A 22,429-nucleotide genomic window follows, 5' to 3' on the forward strand; every position below is an offset into this window, starting at 1 on the left:
GTATGAATTGTTTTTCTCGAATATGTGTAATTCCTTGCACTAATCAATAAAGAAAAGTCAGAGTCCAAAAGAAAAGTGGACATAAAATTTCAACAGTCAACTCATAGAAAAGGAGACCCAAATAGCTAAAGTTTTAGCATTGTTAAAAATCAGAAAAATGCAAATTAAAATGAAATGAATTTCCACCTCTCAGTAATTGACAGATACTAAAATCTGAAAATAACAAATAGTGATAACAATGTAAGGCAACTGGTATCTTCATATACTACTTGTAAGAGCAACTTCTTGGGAAAGCAGTTTGACAAGATCTTACGCAATTAGAAATGCAGATACTTTTTTTTTTTAATTAATTTATTTATTTTCAGAAAAAACAGTATTCATTATTTTTTCACCACACCCAGTGCTCCATGCAATCCATGCCCTCTATAATACCCACCACCTGGTACCCCAACCTCCCATCCCCCCGCCACTTCAAACCCCTCAGTTTGCAGATACTCGTAAGTGGTATAAGTGCATGAGGACTCTTGTAGAAGACAGTCATGCCACCATTGTTGTAATATCAAAAAAATGGAAACTTGGAAAAATAAACAGAAATCTATTCATTTGGTGGCATGCAAAATGAATTAATTAGATCTATAAGGCAGAAAGTATATAGTGTAGGGTCACAGTTCAAATGCCAGATGTACTTCTCCCAAGAGTGTGACCTTGAACCTCTCTGCTCCTCTCTGGACTTTTGACTTCCTCAGTTTTAATTTTCTCATCTTTAAAATGGGCATGGTAAGATCCTGAAAAGATTGTCACAACACACACACACACACACACGTATATTTATATATTTATAGCATATATATAGTAGTTTATTAGGATATTTATTGGTATTTATTAGGATAATGACTGCTTCCAGGAAGGAAAGGAAGAAAGATGAATAGAAACTTTTATGGTTAGTGGTCTATGTATGTTTTCTTGAATAATAAGATGAATTCCCATGCTCTTACCAACCAGTTTAGCAAAGAGAATATTCCCAGTACTTTTGGAATACTGCGCAAACCTCTCCCTAATCCCATTTCCTTCCTCCTTTCCTTCCTTCCTTCCTTCCTTCCTTCTCTTTTTACTCCTATCTCACATACTTTTTTCTTTGTTTCTAACCTTTGGGTGCTGAGGTACATTTGCTAGTAATTTACTTTTAAAAAGTTCACCAAAAGAAAATCAGTTGAGTCGTTACTCAACTCAGTCATGCTTGACTGATTGTTTAGCTAAATATATGATTTTGGTTGAAACTCATCTTTCCTTAAAACTTTAAAGGTCTTAGTCTACTGTTTTCTAGTATCCATCATTGTTCGGGAGAAGCCAGATGCTAGTCAAATACTCATTCCTGTGTTTGACCATCTTCTTTACTCTGTAATGTTTTTAATGAACTCTTCATTATTTGTGGTGATTGAAAATTTCATTTTGCATCTAGGCCTAGGTCTTTTTCATTCATGCTGCTTGTTATGTAGTAGGCCTTTTCAATGGGAACACACATCTCTCCTTGTGGTCTTGCAAAATATTCTTATATTTATATCTCTGATGAGATAAATATAAGAACATACTGATTCTCTCTCTCTCTTTTGCTCTCTTTCTACCTTTCTCTCTTACACCATATACTTGGATACTTGGTTTAAAACAGATGTGACACAGCAATATTGTGAAAAAGGTTGGTCTTCTTAATACATTGTTCTGGGTTAATTGTATATCATATGGAAAAAATAATCTTGAATTCAGCCTCACACCATATACAAGAATAGATTCTAGTTGACTTGGTGACTTGTAGATCTAATCGTGAAAAAAAAAAAAAAAGAGATGGTATCTTTATGACTTTTGCATAGAAAAATATTTCTTTTTTTTGTTATGTTAGTAACCATACAGTACATCATTAGTTTTTGATGTAGTGTTCCATGATTCATTGTTTGCATGTAACACCCAGTGCTCCACGCAATCCATGCCCTCCTTAATACCAATCACCAGGCTCACCCACCCCCTCACTTCCCCTCCTTTTTTAACACTCTCAGTTTGTTTCCCAGAGTCCATAGTCCCTCCTCTGATTCTCCCCTTTCATTTTCCCCTTCCTTTTCCTAATAACCTCTGTGCTATTCCTTATGTTCCACAAATAAGTGAAGCCATATGATGATTGACTTTCTCTGCTTGACTAATTTCACTTAGCATAATCCCCTCCAGTCCCATCCATGTTGATACAAAAGTTGGGTATTCATCCTTTCTGATGGAGGCATAATATTCCATTGTGTATATGGAGCACATCTTCTTTAATGTTGTCCAATTTATAAATCTTTTCTTTTGTGGCTTATGCTTTCTGTTTTCAGTTTTGAAAATCTCATAGAAAAAGAATTTCTAAAATTATGAACTTTGTATAGTGAAAAGGTACAACTAGCAAAATGTAAAGGCAAAGCACAGAGGGGATAAAAGATATTTGCAATACTTATAATCTAAAAATGGTTCTATCCAGAATACTGAAAGAATCTCTCCCTATTTCTAAAAGACAGAAAACTCCCAAGAAAACTGGTCATGATTCTTGAATAAGGAGTTCCTAAAAAATACTAAAAAAAGCCAATATTGGGGCACCTGGGTGGCTCAGTCAGTTAAGTGGCCACCTGCACGACAGGTCATGATCCCAGGGTCCTGGGATTGAGCCCCACAACAGGCTCCCTGCTCAGTACAGAGCCTGTTTCTCCCTCTCCTTCTGCCTGCTGCTCTGTCTACTTGTGCTCTCTCTGTAGCTCTCTGTCAAATAAATAAGTAAATATCTTTAAATTAAAAAAAAGCCAATACTATATATAATAGTGTCCTACCTTTTTAGTCATCAAGGTAAAATTTAAATTCAAACCCCTTTGGAGAACTTCTTGATAGTACTAAGTTGAAAATATATATACCTATGACTCAGCAATTCTACCTCTTGGTATATACATAAAAATGTTTATGTTTAAGGCACTCCTGGGTGGCTCAGTGGGTTAAAGCCTCTGCCTTCAGCTCAGGTCATAACCCCAGGGTACTGGGATCGAGCCCCTCATCTGGCTCTCTGCTCAGCAGGGAGCCTGCTCCCCACCCCCCACCTGCCTCTACCTACTTGTGATCTCTGTCAAATAAATAAATAAAATCTTCTAAAAAATGTGTATGTTTGTGCACAAAAACTAATATACAAGTATATTCATAGAACCATCATTCCTGATAACCCCCAAATATTTATCAACAGTAGAATGGCTAATAAGTTGTTATTATGTCCATCAAAGAATGAACTACACAAACATAGTGTTGAACAAAAGAAGACAGATACAAAAGAATATAGACTATAATTTCACTTACACAAAAATCAAAAGCTGGCAAAACTAATACATGTGTTAGAAATCAGAAAGTAGGGATGTTAGGATGTGTTGACTAATTTTATTGTGGTAATTATTCTGCAATGTATACATGTATAAATCATTACATTTTACACCTTAAACTTACAAAATGTTATACATCAATTCTATTTCAATAAGGCTGGGGAAAAAGGGGGGTTGGTTGGCAGTGGAAGGGGGCATGATATAGACTTGTAGGGTATTGGATTTATTTTATTTTTTACCCATGATGGTTATATGGGCACTTCCTTTATGATATTGAATGAAACTGTATTTTCATGATTTGTGTGATTTTTCCATATTTATGTTACAACATGATAAAATATTTTTTATTTTATTGTGTTGTCCATATAGAATTGGCAAAGTTGTCCATATAGAATTGGCATGTTGTCTTCTCCTGGAAATCATCCCAAAGCAACACAAAAAACAAATAACAAAATGCAAATTCTATTTTCAATAAACCAGGAATGAGCTAAAATCCCAAACCACAAGATGCATGGCTTTGTGTCCAAAGTGGTTGTCCCCAGGTAGAGGATACAAAGGAGGCAGAGGATAATATTCAGATGTAAATCTCAAAAAGAAAGGGCAATGCTGAGTTGCACATTTTTAAAACAGTTATGGTGGCAGTTCAGTTGAGGTATCTTAACACCAAATGCTCAAAGTTTAAAGAAAAAGAAATACATACACATTTTGAACATGTATGTGATGAGCTCTTTAAAGAAAAATAAATTCTTTTACAGCTTTTCAAACTATAAATGAGAAAGTCAGTGAAGCATCATATAGAGTAGGTTATCATATTGTGTTGGCTGGAGAAACGCACACAAAAGCCTAGAAACTAATAAGTTAACATTGCTGAATACATATCCTGAAGACTAAGACCTCAGTGTCCTGTTTGCAATAACTTGCACTGGTTGAAAAATCAGTAAACAAAATTGTAGCATTTTCCAATAACAAAATAACTTGTTGAATTCGAGATGTAGCTGCAAACATGAAGCCTCAGTAACACATCTGCAGAGTTGCACTTTTGCCTTACAAATGCTCACATCTGTGGACATTGTTGGTCATTCAGTTTTGCTTGGATTTGTCTAATAATATCAGCACCAACTACTGAAAGATCTCCTTGTTTGTGAATGATGAGCAAGAAGACAAGTGAAATAGGCAAAATGTTGAATAATCTTTCTGAATTCAGTGGTTTATCCTGGAATTAGTGTGTTGACATGTGCATTGATGGTGCAAAGGGAATGATAAGTAAAACTGTGCTGCCTTCCCCTAGGAAGGCAGTGACATCAAACTGTACTAGTACTTCTTGCATTCTTCACTGCAATGCACTCATAGTAAAATGAATAAATTAAAAAATAAATATAAATAAATAAAAATGACAGTTTCACTTAAGAATGTCCCTGAAAAGCAGAAAAATTAAAGTTATTAACTACTGACCCTCAAGTACACATCTTTTTTCGTAATTTGTGTGATGAAATGGGAAGAACACATAAAATGTTTTCGCTCAGCCATCAAAAAGAATATAATCTTGCCATTTGCAGCAACCTGGGTGGAACTAGAGTACATTATGTTAAGTGGAATAAGTCAGTCAGAGAAAGTAAATCATACCATATGATAAAAATCATATGATTTCATTCATATGTAGAATTCAAGAAAGAAGGAAAAATAAAATAAGATAAAAACAGAGAGGGAGGCAAACCAAAAGAAACTCTTAACTATAGAGAACAAACTGAGGGTTGCTGGAGGGGCGGTAGAGGAAAGAGGAGGGATGGGTTAAATGGGTGGTGGGCATTGAGGAGGGCACCTGGGTGTTTATGTAAGTGATGAATCACTACATTCTACTCATGATACAAATACTACTACAGGTTAACTGACTTGAATTTAAATTAAAAAAATATTTCTGCTGCATAATGAAATACACAATGGCTGTCTTAAGGAAAAGCACTTCTGTAATTAAACTGCAAATGGAATGCACTGATCCCCCACCCCACCATGGAACACCATTTTTACATAAAAGAACTACTGAGAAGACAGACTAAGTGTTGTCCATACTTAGTTGTGCGGCAAACACCTTCCATAAAGTAGTGGACCTTCAAGGAAAATAACTGAAGATATTTACTGCCAATGATAAAATTCAAATTTTTAAGAAATAATTTAGAATTTTGGAAAATTTGTATATGCCACCATGGGCTTCTCAATACTTTCTGATAAGAAGAATGGTGGTGGTATTTTAAAATTTTTGTTTTTTAAAAATTGTCCAGTGAATTATACAAACATCTGTAAGTCCTGCAAAACCCAGAGAGTCACGATTTTCCAAATATCTGATGCATGATATTACAAAATCATGTATGAGTAAAAGATCCACTGAGACTGAAAGGCTGACGTATTATAATGTAACAGTACAAAAAGTTCAATGATACTGTTTCATAGTCTACACTGGAACTAAGGAACTACCATATACCTGGTGTTGGTTTGGTACCAAAGAATACTCACAATCATCTGAAAAGGCTCTTTAAACAGTCCTCCACTTTCTATCTACCTATCTGTGTGAAGCTGGATTTTCTTCACATATTTTGACTAAAACATTATGTTGTCGCAGGCTGACTACAGAAGTGGGTGTGAGCGTCCAGCTCTATTATTAAACCAGACATTAAAAAGATTTTTAGTGTCACTCATGCTAACTTCTAATGGATTTATTACTGTTCTTTCAAAATTAGTTAATAAACTTTAATTTTAATTTCTCATGTAACTTTGTTTCTTCTATAATAATAGATTTGCCAAATTTTTTATATAATGTATTTTGAAGTAAATTTGAGTAAATTATATTTTTCTCCAAAATTATACATTTCACAAAGTTTTAAAAATTTATTTGCTTTAAGTTAAACAGAAAGAAAACTCAATTTCTCAATATCAGTGACTTCCTTCCTCTTATCATTTATTCTTTTTTACTGTAATTAATTTTCCTAAATAAGCTAATAGTTTATTTTTCCCCTGAAATTATCTCATTTTATTGTTTTGACTCTTAATTTACTATATGCCTATTATAAAATGATACAAAATAATGCCAAACATACCTTTCATGTCAATTAATTTAAATTAGCTAAAATTCCCTACTGCCCAAAAGAAAAATACTATCAAGTTCTCAAACAAAGAAAACCCAACTCTGTGTTCTATTTAAGGGGCATATTTAAAATAAGATGATTTAGAAAGGTTGAAAACAAAAGAATGGGAAAATGTGTACTAGGACAATGTAAACAAACAAAAGGCAATATTCGTGAATCTACTATCATATAAGCCAGCATTCCGGCCAAAACAGATTCTCCCCTAAGGCCTCCAGAGGGATATAGCTTGCCCACACCTTTATTTTAGCCCAGTGAGACCTATTTCAGACTTCTGACCTCCCGAACTAAATATAGATCTTGTGTCGTTTTAAGTCCCTAAATTGTGGTTGTCTTATAGCAGGAATAGGACAGGAATGCAATGACGCCAACCGCCTCTGCAGAGAACTCAGCTATGGAGACTTTCTCTCCATGCCCTTTTATAACAGAATTTTTTTTTAAATTATAAATAAATTTTTAAAATCATTTATTTATTTATTTTTATTTTTAAAAGATTTTATTTATTTATTTATTTGAAAAAGAAAGGAGAGAGAGAGCAGGGAAGGGAGAGGGAGAGAGAATCTGAAGCAGATTCTGCATTGAGCATAGAGTCTGACATGAGGTTCAATCCCAGGAGACTGAGATCCTGGCCCAAGCTGAAAACAAGAGTTGGACATTTAATCTACTGAGCCACCCAGATGCCCCTTGGGAGTTTTGCTTCTTGACAATAAATTACCTATGTAAAAAATTGAACTAAGTTAAAAGAAAACAAGGAGCCTCTTTTGTATTTGACCAACGTTGTCTGGTCTTTAACGTCACTGGAGAAAATTAATATCAGTTCAAATTTTCTTTGCTTATAGAAAGGCTAATTTTTCTGATTGAGTGCTTACAATTATTTTGGCTTTACAACCCAAAAGGGAATGCTGGAATTTGTCCAGGTATAATCTGCACTATATGTTTATCTTCAGAACTTTTATGGGAGGTATATCCCATTGAAAAAGTTTCCCTCCAGCCACAGCCAGAGATGCATGAGTTTCATGGTTCTGGGCCAATATTTAAATTTCCCTTCATTTTTCAGGTGGTGAGAATATCAACCTTAGCATCTCACATGGTGTTCTGACTTCTCCCAAGTGGCTCATTTTTGGCCCTGATTGGGCACTTGACGTGTTTCTCTGTATCTACTCAAGCCAGTGGGCATTATGTTTCCAGTCCTCAGTTCATAGACAAGTCCACTCTGCACCTCAGCTCCAGGTAATTACCTGGGTTCGGACCTTCCCTACCTAATGGCCCTCTTTCCAGGTGCCCTCTTTGACCAGGCATTCAAAGTCCCTGCCCCAGCTGTTCCCTCTTCAATGAGGTCCTCACCTTCAGCCCTTGCTTATGATCCCTCATTTTATTTTGGTAACTTAAGATTTTCTTTTCCTGATTTCATGCTCAGCTGTAAGTTAAAACAATTTTGGTTCTGTTTTACCCAACCTTGTTTGGATTTGGGAGGGCAAAAGCATCTTTCATGTCAGCTCAATCCAAAAGGGTGATGCATTAATTGTGTCCTTTGATTTTCTGACAATACTTTCCTATGATACCCAACACAGTAATCAAGGGCACAGCTTTTAGAATGGGATAGATCAGGGTTTGTATCAGCAGTAGAAAATCATCCTAGTTACATAACCTCTCTGAGGACCTTTCTTCATTTACTATATGTGCATAATGATACTCTCATGGAATTTCCTAAAGAATAAATGAAATCACATAAGAGAGCACTAACACATAGCACCAGACCACTGGTCCCGCTATTATCTAGCACTCGCTGCATTATGGCTTTCTATGGTTATGTCAGTCTTTGATTGTTTGGGCCTTGCTGAGAGTTCCAAACAATTTTGTTACACTTCCTTTGTTTCCCTGCAGTGTCAATCTTCCTCTGCAAGACTGCATTCCATTGCATCTGTTGCTTCTTATTTTTCATTGTTGACTCTGTCTAGAATAAAGAACATTTCCACACCTAGTGTCCGATAATAGAGGGTGGAGAATGTATGCTCCACTTGGTTATGAGACTGTTCCTTCTCAGATTTAAGTGATCAAAGTGAAGAACTCTCAGTGAAATTTCTAGATTCTTACAGGTGTTGGACCAGAACAGCTCTGCTTCACTGAGAATGGTTGTCATCATACCCCAATTGTCTCAACTGCTTATTCTCTAAACTTATAGAGAGCATGTGCACACACACGCACGCACACACACATCACTGCTATTAGCATAAATGATTTATCTCCATTACCATCTGTAAGTTGTGTAATAATTTGGGATTGCAGATGTGTTCCCCTAGTTCTCCCCCTATGGATAGTTGTGTCTTAGAGGAATAGAAGAAATCAACATGGTAGTAGAGGAATAGCATCCCAGTTTTTAGTTGGTATTGATCCCATGTCCCTGAACCAGGGGCAAGGCAGTAAGGAAAGAATAAATCAGATTTTTTTTAGGCTGGAAGTTTTTCTCTTTCAAGTGGAAGAGCATATATTAAAGGTCAGTTGTGATCCTTAGTTCTGCTCTACAGATCTCTTTTTATATTCTGACAATAGGTTCACCAACATTAGCTTTTAGCATGACATATTTATGTTTTTCTATATACCAAGTGTATGTAGTTGTGAGAGGCTGCATCCAGGACCATTAATCTTAAATGTTACTTTTAATTCAAAGTGTCTTGTAAAATTTAACAATTTTTATCCTAGCTGAATTTTTTACCAAAGCCCCAAGAAAATCAAGACAAAAAGATAAGTATATTTTAATACAAGTATGGTCAAAGTAGGCAGTGAATAAATCTTTTTGGCACTGAACCTAAATATGTTCCTATACTGACAGTACCATCATTTCAGGGTCTCTATTTCCACAAGACAATGGAGAGGAAACCTCAATAAATCTGACCAGCTGAATAACTCAATTCCCTTATTGTCCTACAGATATCATACGGTAGCTCTCTGGCACACAGACATGACTAGTCTATTCTGTCATCATGCTTCTCTGATTATCAATACTCTGTTGGGAAAATGTGCTTTCTTTCCACTCTGCAACCCATGTCTCTGATCTATTTACACCTGCACTACAGTATACTTCTTCCAGAAGAAAATCTTCCTAATTAACTCACATGCTCATCCTGCCTGTGTCTAGCTTCACTTTAATCTGCCTCCATGAATATGGTCCTCTTAAAAGACACATTTATATAATTTCAAGGTGTATGCCTGTTCTGATTGTCAATGACTAGAGGCTCATGGAAGGTAGGACTCACTTTGTTGATGTGTTCCATGACTACTCCTTCCCTCAGGACATAAATATCTGGTACAGTGCTCTGCATACAGTAACAATGACTATCGATCACCACCTCATGTATAGATCAATGTTAGTACGGGTGAGATTACTGAGGAGGTTTTCTCCTGCATGCTAATTTATGCTAATGTAAGGAAAATCAAACGAGTTTCATTTGCTCCTGTTGCCCTTTAGCAATTCCTTATAATATGAACCTCCTTGCCCTCTGGGTATTTGTAGCAGTCAGGAGGGAATTCAGTACCTCCTTCCAACCCAAATACTGAAATAAGGGAAACAATCAACATGAATTAATTATCAGTCTGCTAGGAAAATACTGTAGTGCAAAACTATTATCCTTAAGGCAAAGCAAAATGCAAAATAGATTGGACTCCAAAATTCGGTCATTTCAATTTAGTATTTTGGTAAAACAGTAAAGGAGTGCTTATGGTATAAAATAGAAACTGAAAATCAGAATATGCTATGAAAACCACCGAAGCAGGCAAAGAAAGCAGACACTGTAGCATTAAGCATAGCTAAGATGAAGACTATTTGCTCACCTGGATCAACTCAGATCATTTGGAGAGGGGATGCTGTTCCTCAGGGCATGTGCCCCTGGGTGACAACATTAGCAGATCACTGGAACACCTTTTCCTGTCTTTCCACGCAGTGACTCAGAATTCCTCTTAGGTGGCTACCAGCCACAGATTGAATTTGTCATGTATGGTAGTCTGGATTATCGTTCAGCAAACATTCTTGCCCCTCTCCTCCTCTATGGATAGAGTAGATTTCTGTTCCTCACTGATGTTGGACTTGGCCATCTGTTTTGTTACGATCAATGGGATGTGGTGTGGAGAGAGCCCTTGAGTGTGCTTCCATGATCTAGCTAGGCCCTTTTGCTCTGGTGTACAGCATGAGAAGAGCATGTCCCAAATAGCCACTGCCTCTTCAGTTGGGGCTTCATAATAAATGTACATGGACTACACCCAAGCTCAACTGACAGACTAAAGCTGAATACATGAGACAAGCCAAAGAACGAATTCTTGTTTTAAGCTACTAAGTTTTAGGGCTGTTTGATATATGGCATAATTTTGGTAAAAACTGATTAATACAGAATTTTAGATGTAATTGATGAAGCAAAATCCCACCGGGCATCAAAGCAATAAAATAAGAAAATGACAACTTGGCATAAAAAGTCCATCTAATGGTTTAATCTCTGGCTCCATTTTTAGGCTGGAAAGGAAGAAAGCCAAAGAAGGGGATGGTTTCAGACACTAACCCTTTGGCTAAAGTTGACTTAACACTTCAGCAGAGTCAAGCTGATGCCTATAGATATGTTCTCAGAGGCTTCAGAAAGACAACCCTCACTCCCACCAGGTTCAAGGACCACTCTTCATTCTCTTTGGCTCAATGCTTCACCTAGTGCCAAGGAAAATTAATTATGCTTGTTAATGAAATGTCAGTCTGGAAGCAAGACTCTAGCACCTTACTTCTTAGAATCCATCCAAGTGTTCAGTACATAAGAGTACTCAATAAACATTTTTCAAATGAATGAATGGACAAACACATAAATGAATGTTAAATATGTTATGCTCATCTGACTTAGAGGTTTAGATTATATTTTACTAACAAAGGAGTTCTAAATGAGAAAAAGTAAGCAGCGTGAGGTCGAGTTTAAATTCTAACCTCTCATTCATTAATTCACTTAACCAATAAGAATGCTTGTAATGTGCAAGTAATGTATGATTTTCTGTGGTTAGGGCAGCAAACAAAATAAAGTCCCTTCCCTCACGAAGCTGACGAAAGTTTAATGAGAGAAGGAGCTCAAATATGTACACCTGTGTACATAGCCATACACACACGTGCACACATTTAAAATATAAGAAAAAGCACAGAGAACTACATGAGAGTACAAGAGCAAGGACACAGTTTAAAGGATCAGGAAAGGACCCACAAGTAAATATTTTCCAAAGGCCTCATTTGACATGTGAACTGAAAAAGAAGCAGACAGAAGGGAACACCATTTGTCACCAAGCCCTGCATCTGAAACGCTGGAGCTGACTGAATAACTTGTACATACATACAATGAAATGACACCCCTTTGTTTTGGAAGCTAGGCCCTAAGAACCTTAACCTCTCCCTAAGGTTCTTCACACCATTATCCTCTCTAGGCTAAAATCCAACAAATCACCACAATTAAAACTTTGCAACTCGATTAAACATTAAATATATCAGGTTTTTATAAAATGCCTAGACATTTCAAACATACCAAGCAAATAATCTGTGTATGAAGACAGAAGATCCACGGTGGCAAATTCTGGGATGTTTGGTAATGCCCCTTGGCTAACTTTATCAGTTCTAGCATTCTTCTTTCCAATAAGTAGATTCATTTCCAACACAGCTTCACTGACCTAAAATTAATGCATAATTAGAATCCATAAATGTAAGCTTTATGATTCACAGATTATCCATTAGGTAAATAATCTGAAAAAGTAAATTCATAAAACAATATTCAATATACATTGGAAGAAAAAATAATCTGGAAAACAACACATGATCCCCAACACGTAGTATACATCATTGTCAAAAATATCATTACTGTTGACAATTTAATTAATGTATGAGCCACTTTAAATAGGCTCTCTCCCCTAGCTATGAAAGATATTTGCCAAAACGTCAAAATGTGCACATATGTATTTGCCAATACGTCCATTAAAGGAAAGCTGAAACAAACAAAGCCAGGCCTGGATAATAAAGATTAAAAACATTATGTATATAAGGAGCATTTCTAATCTTCCTAAAAATATCATCAACATAAATCCAAAGGAATGTGAATTTTCCTTTCTCTCATAGAGATACATGGTGCTGCCCTAACAGCTGGCAGGTAGAGGATACAGTCTGAACAGTAAAGAGAAAGATCAAATAAAAATCACACCAACCTGGGCAGCAGCTCTTATCACAATCCAGGCCAGTGAACTGTATATTTCAAATTTATTCACCATTGGTTCCTCAATAGAACTATGCCTTCTGGTAGAAGCCTTAAAAATATAGCACATGTACTATGATAAAGATAAATATATCATGAAGTTTCATGATAAATTTTCTCATCCTCTGAAAATGACACTTCAGTGGAACACTATGTAGCCATTAAGAATAATAATATTAAAAAACAATAATGTATATGTATCTACATGAAAAGATGTTGAAAGTGTATGGGAGAAATGAAAGTGGAGGTTATAAAATAGTATGCAAAGTATGATCCCATTTTTAAAAAGACAAGTACACGCATATATTCCCTGTACATACAAGCAAAGAAAATTATTAACAGTGGTTACCCTGGGTTTTTTTTTTTTAAGAATTTATTTATTTATTTGACAGACAGCAATTACAAGTAGACAGAGAGGCAGACAGAGAGAGGAAGGGAAGCAGGCTCCCCACTGAGCAGAGAGCCCGACATGGGGCTCGATCCCAGGACCCTGGGATCATGACCCGAGTCGAAGGCAGAGGCTTTAACCCACTGAGCCACCCAGGCACCCCATTACCCGGGGTTTTAAAGGTGATTATCTTTACGATCTTTTTAATTTTTTATGATGAGCTTGCCTTATTTGAGTAACAATAAAATAAACACAAATGGCATTTTAAGGAAAGTACTTACTTAAAATGATATTTGCCATTTCAACGGAGGATTTATAAGTTGAATATATCATGTGTAAGGATTTCAGAAATAAGAACATTATGTAAAGATTTTTGATAGGTATTTGCTGTCATCCTTTTAACTGGGGAAGTGTTAAAGGGACAATGTAATTTTAAAGTTCCACAGAATAGCAAGAGCAACAATGAATGGAGATAATTTTTACTGTGTGTGTGTTCAGTTTTGTGTGTGTTCAGTTTTTTTTTCAGTTAACATATATTTATTGATTATCAATACAAATCAATAATGATAATATGAGTGACTAATCAGTGTCACTGAATTAGCACTTTGTAACATGCACTTCACTGAGCTTTTTACATGGATTTTTTTTTTCAGTGTTCCAAGATTCATTCCTTATGCATCACACCCAGTGCTCCATGCAATACCCACCACCAGGAAACATTAAAAAAAAAAAATCAATGCTACAAAAGATAACAGAAAGAAACTCCACTAGTAACATAGTACTTGCCTATTTTACATTTTTAAAGATAACTAAAATAAGAATTAACAGTCAGTTCTTAAGATTTAACTAATCTGGATAAAACTACTCAATTAGACTGCTTGGTTCTAATTTTTTGATGTTCATATTTTGGCCAATTCTTTGATCTTCAACAAGACTGCAGAATAACACTAACAATAACAAAAGATACCCTTCTTTTACTTCTAGCTACAAGACTCCCCAGGAAAAAGAAAGTCAATAAATAATGCTGATGCCAGAGCAGGGAATACAATGTGCAAATGTGGCCTGGCCTAGATCAAGTGCTAAGATTGGTTGGAGGTAGATGAAACCCAGAGAAGTCTGGAGAACTTGCACAACACAGCCCTGTCCAAGATAGGAAGACCCTAGTCATTAGCCAGAATGAAACCACTTAGTAACCCTTGCCAGCTTACTGGCTATGTAAGTTTGGGAAATTTACTTAAATTCTGGAAACAAGACTAACAGACATTAAATGAAGGATACATAATAATATTAAATAATTATAATGTAAGAACAATTAGTGACACAGACATTTAAAAAAGAAAGCTCACTTTGAATTGAGAGGGGGCCTTATTAAGAAGGTTGGGCTTGAGTTCAGAATGGAAAAATGTAGACAGAAGAACATAAAGGGTATTTTTTTTAAGATGGAGAAGGTGTTTAACACTGCATATGAGATTCTAGCTTGTGCAAACAAACAAGAAAAAGAGGAAAATGAATCTAGATCCTAAATAAGGAGGTAAAATTGTATTCGTTTGCAGAAGACATGATCCCCTATTTAGGAAATCCCAAGACACACACACACACACAACTCTAGAATTAATAAATGTACATAACAAGACTGTAGGACACAAAACTCAATATTCATAAATCAATTGTATTTCTACATATCATCAGTAAGTGATCTGAAAATGAAGAAAATATTCCACTCACAATAGAAATATGTTTAACAAAAATGTACAAAATTTGTACACTGAAAAGTAAAGAGCATTAATGAGAGACATTCATATCTAAATAAATGAAGGGACAGCTCATATTTGGAAGATTCAATATTGTTAAGATAGCTATTGTCCCCAAATTGATTTACAGATTTAACACAATCCCTATCAAAATTCTGTTCATTTTTTGCAGTAATTGACAAGCAGCTACTAAAATGTATATGAAAATGCAAAGGACTCAAAGTAGCTAAAATGATTTTGGAAAGAAAGAACATAGCTGGAAAACATGTACTTTCCAATTTCAAAGCTAACTGAAAGCTACAATAACCAAGAGGGTGGAAATTCCTATTAAGGTAGACTTGTAGATCAATGGAATAGGATTGGGAGTCTAGGAATAAACATTTACATTTATGATCAATTGATTTTTGACAATGGTGTACCAAGGCAATTCAATGAAGAAAAGACAGTCTATTGAACAACTGGTATTGGGAAAACTGGATGCTACATGCAAAAAAAGAATTTAGATCTTTGCACACTTTACACAAATGTTAATTCAAAATGGATCATACATAAACATAAAAGCTACAACTTTAAAACTTTTAAAGGAAAACAGAAGAAAAGCTTCAACACCTGGGGTTAGGCAAAGAATTCTTAGACATGCAACAAAAGCACGATATATAAAAGAAGAAAAATGATAAACTGGAATTCATTAAAATTTAAAACTTTGTCTCCAAAGACACTCTTAACAACATGAAAGGACAAGCCATCAACTGGAGGATATATTTGCAAATCAAATATCTGATAAAGGACTTGAATCTTGAATATACATTTTAAAAATCTTGTGATAAAAAAAAAACATTTTAGTTTAGGTTATGGGCAAAAGATCTGAATAAACATTTCCCCAAAGATGATACAGAAATGATCAGTAAGCACATGAAAAAATCTCAGTATCATTGGACAGCTGGGAAGTGCACACCATAGCTACAATGAGATACACTTTGTAACAACTAGGATGGCTACAATCAATGATAGAGATAATAACAAGTGATGGCCAGGCTGTGGAGAAACTGAAACTCTTATTCACTGCTCAAAGGAATATAAAACAGTACAGGCACTTTGGAAAACAATCTGACAGATCATCAAAAGGTTAAACATAGAGTTAGCATATGATCCAGCAATCCCATTCTTAGATATACACCCAAGAGAACTGAAAACATATACTTAAAAACTTGCATATAAATGTTCAAAGCAGTATTAATCAAAATATCCAAAAAGTGGAAGCAATTCATATATCCATCCATCAACTACTGAATGGGTAAAAAAAAATACTGTATATCTGAAAAAAAAAGGACTACTTTTTTTTTCCATTTGTCTTTTTTTTATTATTATTTCTTTTCAGTGTAACAGAATTCACTGTTTATGCACTTTACGCAGTGCTCCCATGCAATACGTGCCCTCCGTAATACCCACCACCTGGCTCCCCCAACCTCCCACCCCCTGCCCCTTCAAAACCCTAATTGTTTTTCAGAGTCCATAGTCTCTCATGGTTCCTCTCCCCTTCCAATTTCCCTCAGCTCCCTTCTCCTCTCCATCTCCCCATAAAGGACTACGTTTTTATTCAGTAATAAAAAGGAACAAATTTCTGTTACATGTTACAACATAAGTGAACCTCAAGAACAACACTAAGTGAAGGAGGCAAGCACAGAAGACTACATATGATTCCATTTATATGAAATTCAATTATAGGAAATACCCAGAAAAGGCCAATCTATGGAGGTTAAAAAAACAAATTAGTGGTTGCTTGGGGCTAGGGGTAGAAATGGAAATGATTGCGAATGGGCACTAGGGATCTTCTTGGAATACGGGAGTGTTCTAAAACTGGATGGTGATGCTAGCTCCACAGCTCTGTAAGTTACCAAACATCTGTGAACTGTGCTCTTAAAATAGTTTAATTTCATGCATGCAAATTGTACCTCAATAAATCTATTTTTAATATGTGTGCTTGCTAATCTCTTTCTTTGGACTATTTTCCCCCTGCTTAACTACTTGGAAAACATCTAGTCATTCCTCAGAATTTATCTCATCTGTGAAGCTTTCTCCAGTATTCCCCCAAAGCAGAATTAGTTCCCACTTTGTTCCACTTCTCTACTTTGACATAACTTGATTATAGTCCTCATTGGATTTTGATATAATTATTTCTCTCCCTTGCTCATCTGTGCTTCTTAGGGAAAGAGAGTAACATGCCTGGCATACATTAGGCACTCAATAAGTATTTGGTTAATGAATGAATACATGTTCATGAAATAGTCAATTCCATTTAACTAAAAAAAATAATTATTGAACACCTACTATGTACAAAAGACTCTAGAAAGATAAAATGTGAATGTTTAGCCAAAGTCACACATTGATAGAAAACAGTACACTTCTTTTTTGAGTACTTATTTTGTGCCATGCCCATTATCTTGTTTAATTCTCCTACTCTAAGAGGTCAATATCCTCATCTCCACCTCACAGATGAGGAAACTAGGCTTAGAAAGGCCCCAATAACCCTGCTGGTATGTCATGAAGCTAGGATTCAAATCCAAACCAGAGCTGTGGTCACTTTGCTCTGTAAACTCTCCTTAAAAGTGAAGCAATAGTGTTTTTTTTAAGTATTTATAAAGCAAACTTCTAATGTGATAATTTCAATGGTTGAATGTGTCTGCATAATTCTTATTTGTCTTTGGCTGTTTTCCGTGTTTCTATTAATTGTATGACTTGCTAAAATATTTATATTACATCATACAAAAATAATGTGATATTATATGGAATTATTTTTTCATTCAAATTCTACCTTATTCAAGTTCTTAAGTATGAATACTTCTCTAGTAAAGGCCAAAAAGTTGATATATTATTATCCTAGTGTCCTATCAATTTGCATTGCTACTTGCCATAGAAACAAAGGTTTTCATTTTCTCTTACTAGAAATAAACATGTTTATCACACCATAAAAAGTAACTTCTGTGTAATCATTTTGATAAAAAAAATAAAATAAAATAAGAGCTGCTATATCTACCTAAGTGGCTACCATGTGAATAATTCAACTAACTAAAAGCCTGTTGGCCTAAAGGTTTAAATCACATCTATGCTGTCTCAAAAATTAGAGATTTGACACCAAAACTTTCTGAAAAAATCTCTTGCTGGGTCAAAGGATTACTTAATTATGATGAAATATAAAAAGGCTACTGAAATTTAAAAAGTAAAAACTACGATTTACTGGGCTCATCTATCTCCAATGCACCCACATCATGCCCACAGGATCTCCCTCAGTCTAGGTCCCTAGAATTCAAGTGTGGCTCCCAGACCAGCAGAGCAGTATTAACCTGGAGTTCCCTAGAAATATCAAACCTCAAGACCTCAACCTCAATGTACCAAATTGGATTCTGTATTTTCACAGGATCCCCAGAGGTGCTTCTGCCCCTCAGTTTGGAAGGACTGCTCTAAATAGATGAATGATGCCAATGACATGCCTCTGCAACTCTCCTCATCCAACAAATCCCACCTTGAACCTTATGTTTCCCAACAGAGTCATTCACAGTCCCACCGACCCATGTTCTTTCCTAATCCCCAATTTCACCACCTAAATCAGCCCCCCTTCCTTCTCTCCCCTCCCTTCCTCCCTCCTTCCCACCTTTCTTCCTCTTGCTTCTTCCTTTACTGGTTTATTGTCTGTTTCCCTCTACTAAAAGGTAAGCCCCATGAGAACAAGGACTAAGTTTGTCTTAATCACTGCTTTATAACCTTCCAGAATATTGTCTGGGTCACAGTAGATATTCAGTAGGTGTGATGAATAAATGAGTCTTTCAAAACGTTATCTGTTTGTACATCATATCCTTGATGAAAATCTTCTTTGTCCATCTGCTTAACCAATATATCACTTCTTATAATTTCCTGATTAATATGAATAACTTAGAGTATTTACACATACCTATATTTCATGTATAACATTTTAACAGGTAAAAATGTCCACATGGACTCTATTTCCAGAGCCTTATATAAAGTATCCAAAGAAGTATTTAAACATGAGTGTGACTATAAAGCAGCGAATTAATTTCTCCAAGTCATACAGGAAAATCAGTCTCATTAGTTCTAGCACAGAGTTACCAAAATAGCAGGTTCAAAGGCAATTAACTTAAGATTTACAATAAAATAGTTTATTAGTTTATTACCGTAAGTGTTAATGGTGATGTTGAAAGTTTGGCTTTTGGCTTCCTCATATGTAAAAATAATAGGGCCATTTCTAAGTAGGAATCTCTTATCAACCTAAAATGATATAACATTGTACTTATTAAATAGCTTCACCATTCATAATCATTTTGCATCATTTTCTACAATTTCTGAGCTAATGAAAGGTAAAAATAGACAAAACTAGTACCTGTCCCCCAGACTCATACCTTCTTTTCATAGCGCTATTGGCATAGACACCAATACCATCCTCCCTACTGAAATTGAAAGCTATTAAAGAGACATTCAACCTTGTCCTGTGCTGGCAACACTCTCTGAAGACCAGCATCAAGACCATTCTAGAATAGTCCAGCACACAAAGCACTAAAGTGAAAATCAGGTCTTAAGGAACCTGCCTTGCAAACCAGACCTCTTTTTCTATCCTCCTACACTAAAGTGGAAAGAGACACACAGAGTCATGCAGAAAGCAGTGATTTGGTATGGATTAGGTCTGTGTATTCACTATCCAACCTGTCAGTTGGGGCCATTTAAATCAGCGTAGTTGTAATAATACTGGCATATACCCATTCTTTTTTTTTTTTTTAAGTATCATGTAACAATCTCATAGTCTCACTTTTTTTCTTTCTTTCTTTTTTTTTTTTTTATTTATTTGACAGAGATCACAAGTAGGCAGAGAGGCAGGTAGAGAGAGAGGAAGGGAAACAGGCTCCCCGTTGAGCAGAGAGCCAATGAGGGGCTTGATCCCAGGACCCTGAGTTCACGACCTGGGCTGAAGGCAGAGGCTTTATCCCACTGAGCCACCCAGGCACCCATATACCCATTCTTAAGATGATTTTTATATAGAATTAAGTTGGCCAGCCCTGGTCCTGCTGACAGAGTGAACATCCACACAAATCCTTTCTCGATACAATTTCACATCCATGGGAGGCTGCTAGAATCCTGGGATAGACAGGAGATCAGTGTGAGTAAAGACTAGAAGTAAATTCACAGTCTAGTATGCCACCGTGATAACTGCCATCATCAACCATCACTGTAAAAACAAGCCTTGGTCAGAGCCAAGGTCAATGATCTTGAAAAGGAAGTCAGTAAACCTGCTGGACAAAGAAATGAGCCCTGTGGTGGGAAGGGGGTCTCCCAGGCATGCCAGCCTTGAATGTTCAATGTACTACGAAAACATAGGACTTAAATCAAAACACATATAGTTATAATAATGGAAAGATTTTCTTTTTACCCTGAGTTTTGATCATTTCTCAAGCTTAGCTGTATAGCTTCAAATAAACTCCCAAGTTGTGAGCTTGGAGATTTCTCTTCCATCAATATTTGACGTTCTATTTTGCCTGAAAGAATAAAATATATACATATATATAAATGGTTTTTCCTTTTTCTATCATTTAGAACTTCAGAATAAATATTTCATGCTGGAACTTCAGAAAATGGGACGTGCTGTCCTTTTAGGCCATCTGTCTGTTGTTTTCGCGGTAAGGTCAGCTAATAGTGAAAGATCCTTTGCTTCCTTCCCCAGGAGCCTCCAGCCTCACTCTGCCTTTAGTGAGAAACACTGAGTCAAAGCCTCCTTTGGCTTTCCAGACACGAATGTTCTTACCATCTTATTTTTCTACTTCCTTCCTTTGTACTTTCCTTTCCTCTATAGGGCTCATTCCATTTGTCTACATCCATGTCCTCTTTCCTCTGTCTAGTATTGCAGATATCACAGAAAACAACTCTGTTAAAATAAAGCCCCAAAAGTCAACAAACACTTGAAAACAATCGCAAATGATGCAAATGCTTTAGGGCTCACACAGCTCTCAGACCTAATGGTGAGCTACAGCCTTCACTGGAATGGCACTTCTGTAGCCAGAAGGGCAAGAAAGGGAAATCTTTTATCAATATGAAAAGGATTCACAATTTTCATGCAGCATGTGAAGGGCTGCACATAGGGCACAGAGCCTCCCGCTGTTAAGTTCACATCTGGCTACTATCACTTAGAAGCTGCTGACCTAGAGAAAGTTACGCAGCCAGACTGTACCTTTTTCCTCAGCTGTCAACTAGGATTAGCCATGCCTATCTTGTAGAGCTATTGTAAGAATTAGCAATATGAGATGTTAAACACTGACAACTACAGTGCCTTTCATCTAATTGATGATCAACAAATGATAGCAATCATCATCATCACTCTTCTTATGGCTAAAACAGCCACAGTAAAATTATATGACCATATTATACAAACATGTATTGTATGTAACTTATAAATATAGCTATTTAATTTAAATGGGTATGTATCTTTTATAGAAATTAACTAAAATGCCTACCTAAGGAATGAAATTATGCATAAAAGATGTCTTCCCGCATTATTTAAGAAACATTATTTGTAGCTAAATGGCTGACGAGGACATTTTTGAGTCAAACATGAAATTGTGCCTGAGGGTCAATTATAATTATAAAAGAAACTAAGAAGCAGTACTTTTTTCCCTTTCTTGATATAAACTTAAAATAAGCAGTGTTCTCTTTATCCCAAACTGAGTCTGGCAGGGGTATCAATGTCTTTGCATCACTAAGCCCTGTGTAAAACCTGTATTTTTTTATAGTCACTGACCAGGTTTTCAAGAAATCTATCACTAATAGGAAAAAAATTCCATAAACTTTTTTTTAAAAGATTTTATTTATTTATTTGACAGAGAGAGATCACAAGTAGGCAGAGAGGCAGGCAGAGAGAGAGGAGGAAGCAGGCTCTCCACGGAGCAAAGAGCCCAATACAGGGCTCAATCCCAGGACTCTGGGATCATAACCCAAGCCAAAGGCAGCGGCTTCAACCCACTGAGTCACCGAGGCACCCCTCCATTAACATTATCATAGTTCTGACCCCAAGTACATCTTACCTTTCTGAAAAAGAATTTCAGCTTCCACCTCATGTTCTTCTGTTGCTGATACCTGACAGAGCTTCAGTGCTATTTCAAAAAGATGAAGGGCAGGGAACCACTTTGAGGGATCCTTCTTTTTACTGGTATAATATACTTGTTTGGCCACTGTATGTCCTATAAGGAATAGGTTGTTCATAATAAGCCTCCAAGTTACTCAGACTTTTCTCACCATCAGTTCGATTAAGAACTCTGCTAGTCTTTGCTTTTTAGCATCTAAGAAATATTTTCTTAAAATTCAGCACCCAAATATTTCAATGCACTACAACAGTAGCCCTATGTAACTTTATCTTTGATAAATTTTGACGTTTTCTCATTTTTAAAATGAAGGATAATTTCTCAAGTCTCTTTCAGTTCTTAAAATTTCATTATGTTCTACAAAACAACTGTGTTCCTAAGATGAGGTTGTT

At 36.0% G+C, this 22,429-nt stretch overlaps 1 protein-coding gene across 3 annotated transcripts in view; it reads right to left on the reverse strand.

Annotated features, from left to right (window-relative positions):
- The window catches only part of CFAP54 (cilia and flagella associated protein 54), a 325,575-nt gene that overhangs the window by 58,109 nt on the left and 245,037 nt on the right, over window positions 1–22,429 (reverse strand). For all 3 annotated transcript variants that reach the window (XM_032346701.1, XM_032346702.1, XM_032346700.1), the window contains 5 exons: window positions 21,981–22,136; window positions 20,336–20,441; window positions 19,089–19,182; window positions 12,716–12,814; window positions 12,046–12,187 (listed from right to left, as the gene is read on the reverse strand). In XM_032346701.1, coding sequence (XP_032202592.1) covers window positions 12,046–12,187; window positions 12,716–12,814; window positions 19,089–19,182; window positions 20,336–20,441; window positions 21,981–22,136 — 597 coding nt within the window. The remainder of the gene's footprint in view (window positions 1–12,045; window positions 12,188–12,715; window positions 12,815–19,088; window positions 19,183–20,335; window positions 20,442–21,980; window positions 22,137–22,429) is intronic.

The sequence above is a fragment of the Mustela erminea genome, chromosome 6, assembly GCF_009829155.1.
Source record: "Mustela erminea isolate mMusErm1 chromosome 6, mMusErm1.Pri, whole genome shotgun sequence".
NCBI lineage: Eukaryota > Metazoa > Chordata > Mammalia > Carnivora > Mustelidae > Mustela > Mustela erminea.